Here is a 2,645-nt window from a genome sequence, read left to right on the forward strand (position 1 = left end):
AGGAGGAGAACCTTTACTGCTCTGACTGAAGGTTCTGCAGCGACACAAAGGTTCTGACTGGTTCTGAAGCAATCAGATCCGTTCCAGCAGCGTGACGTTAGTCCAGCTGAGTCCAGCAGAGTCCAGCTGGTCCAGCTGAGTCCAGCTCGGTCCAGCTGGTCCAGCAGAGTCCAGCAGAGTCCAGCTGAGTCCAGCTGGTCCAGCAGAGTCCAGCTGAGTCCAGCAGAGTCCAGCTGGTCCAGCAGAGTCCAGCTGAGTCCAGCTGAGTCCAGCTAGTCCAGCTGGTCCATCAGAGTCCAGCTGGTCCAGCTGGTCCAGCAGAGTCCAGCTGAGTCCAGCTGGTCCAGCAGAGTCCAGCACAGTCCAGCTGAGTCCAGCTAGTCCAGCTGGTCCATCAGAGTCCAGCTGGTCCATCAGAGTCCAGCTGGTCCAGCAGAGTCCAGCAGAGTCCAGCAGAGTCCAGCTGGTCCATCAGAGTCCAGCTGGTCCAGCAGAGTCCAGCTAGTCCGTCAGAGTCCAGCAGAGTCCAGCTGAGTCCAGCAGAGTCCAGCTGGTCCATCAGAGTCCAGCTGGTCCATCAGAGTCCAGCTGGTCCAGCAGAGTCCATCAGAGTCCAGCTGGTCCAGATTAGTCCAGCTGGGTCCAGCTGAGATGAAATACCTGCTGAACCAGCAATGATGTGAAGCTTTAGAGTTGGAGGAGTTTCCCAAAGGGCTTTTCACTTTTTTTCACTTTTCACTTTAGAGATGCTGCAGCCTCAGAACCTTCTTGTCCCAGTAGAACCTTCCAGGCCTGGATGTAAACCATGAACCCGTCTTGACCTCTGACCTTTAGCGGGCAGATTGGTGGACGGAGACCAGCTGATGAACAGGGAAAAATAAACCTCCTTTAAAGGAACGAATGCGGTTCAGTTTCAGATGAATAGAAATCTTTCTGGACTCGTCTGCTTTCCTGAAACGGGGACCGATGGTCCGCTCTGTCCCCCGTCCTCCTCAGGTCTGATCGTCTGTCTTCTAGCTATAAACCTACAGCTGGTCTGTCTCCTCTGGACTCCTGGTAGTCCAGAGGAGACAGACCAGCTGTAGGTTTATAGCTAGAAGAACGAAGCAGAGCATCTGAAACCAGTGAGACCAGTATGAAGGACTTGAAGCAGGAACATCACAGCTTTCCTCCTGTCATCCATTAAAGTCCTCCAGGCCGCCATGATGTTTGGTTCTGATGTCATCAGTGAGACGGTTTCTAATGACGCAGCAGAACCTGGAGTTCAGCAGAGCTGGTCTGTCTGGATGTGATGGTTGGTTCTGACCCGACTCTCTGACTCAGAGGCTCCATCAGATCACAGGACAGACGCCAGAGGACAGGGCGTCTCTGACCGTGTCTCTGACTGGATGACGAGTCCTGCTCTGGTGTCCAACGCTGCTGTTTGTCTCTTCTCCTGCAGGACGAGTCTCTGCAGCGGCTGCAGAAGGAGTCTGAGATCCTGCAGAAGACGTACGGCCATTACTTCGACATGACGCTCATCAACAATGAGATCGAGGAGACCATCGTCCTCCTGGAGGAGTCCATGGACCTGGTGTCCTCCTGCAGCCAGTGGGTCCCGGTGTCCTGGGTCTACTGAAGGACATCTGCTGCAGCAACAAGGAGCCAGGGGTCTAAGAAGTCCCTTTGGACCGAAGACAGAGCTCCGTCTGATCCAGACCTTCACCTGAAGCTCCTGAGGGGGGGCCAGTCGGCCAGTCGGCCCCCGCCGTCGGCCCCCCGCCGTCGGCCCCCCCGCTCCCGGCCCGTCCCGTGAACGTTGTCCTGTCTCTGCATCTTTGTAGATGTTCTGTGTTCCTGCTCTCCAGGAGGCTGAAGCCCTCTGCAGCGTCCTGGTTCTGATCCGGTCCTGCAGCGTCCCGCTACCCGATCACTGACTGAGACCGAGGCTCTCTGCATGTGGACGCTTTGGGTCGCTGTTCTGGTTGGTCCACTGGTCCGTGGGTGGACGTCCTGGTCCCCCTGCTCGTCCCTCCGTTTCTATTCCACAGATTTCTACGTCTGTCAGATTGTTTGTAAGAAAATCAAATAAAGTTGATTTGTTTCTCAATGTTTCCTGTTTTTCTCAGAAACCGATTTGATTGGTCTGAAACTCGGAGGCAGAACGGCGTCACGCAGCTACCCTAGTCTTCCTCAGGATGAAGAGCAGCTGTTTTCTCTGCAGCAGCTCAGTGAGGTCCAACCTTCCTGCTGTCATTTCTTTGACTATGGAGGTGATTTTTCACCACAGGGGGGCAGCAGACATGAAGGAAACAGAGAGCCAGAAGGTCCTGCTCGGTTTCCATGACGACGGAAACTTCCTGCTGGAGGTCATGAGGTCTGGATGGCAGGAGGAGCGGACGCAGGAAGTTCTGGTCCTGAATTTAACTTTCTCTTCTTTTTATCTGTTCATTATATTGATTAAAACCAAGTTGAGATAAAATGAGATGTTTGGAGTTGAAGAGAAGAATCGTGTGAAGTTGATGTTTGGAGATGCTTCATTAACATCCAGGTGAACCAGGCCAGAACCTGCAGCTCAGAACAATCTGCTCTCCTCTCTGATTAGAAGCATCCAGATCCTGAACATCGTGTTTCACTCATGCTGCTTAATCCCAGATTATTAATAT

General features: G+C 53.3%; 1 protein-coding gene across 1 annotated transcript in view; it reads left to right on the forward strand.

The window, feature by feature from the left end:
- LOC107104972 (peripheral plasma membrane protein CASK-like) overlaps positions 1-2,091 on the forward strand; it is a gene marked incomplete at its 5' end in the record, with an annotated part of 48,539 nt that extends 46,448 nt beyond the window's left edge. The window contains one exon of the mRNA XM_015405089.1: positions 1,442-2,091. Coding sequence (XP_015260575.1) covers positions 1,442-1,618 — 177 coding nt within the window. The remainder of the gene's footprint in view (positions 1-1,441) is intronic.
- Positions 2,092-2,645: the final 554 nt, after the last annotated feature.

The sequence above is a fragment of the Cyprinodon variegatus genome, unplaced genomic scaffold (assembly GCF_000732505.1).
Source record: "Cyprinodon variegatus isolate N-32 unplaced genomic scaffold, C_variegatus-1.0 Scaffold1981, whole genome shotgun sequence".
NCBI lineage: Eukaryota > Metazoa > Chordata > Actinopteri > Cyprinodontiformes > Cyprinodontidae > Cyprinodon > Cyprinodon variegatus.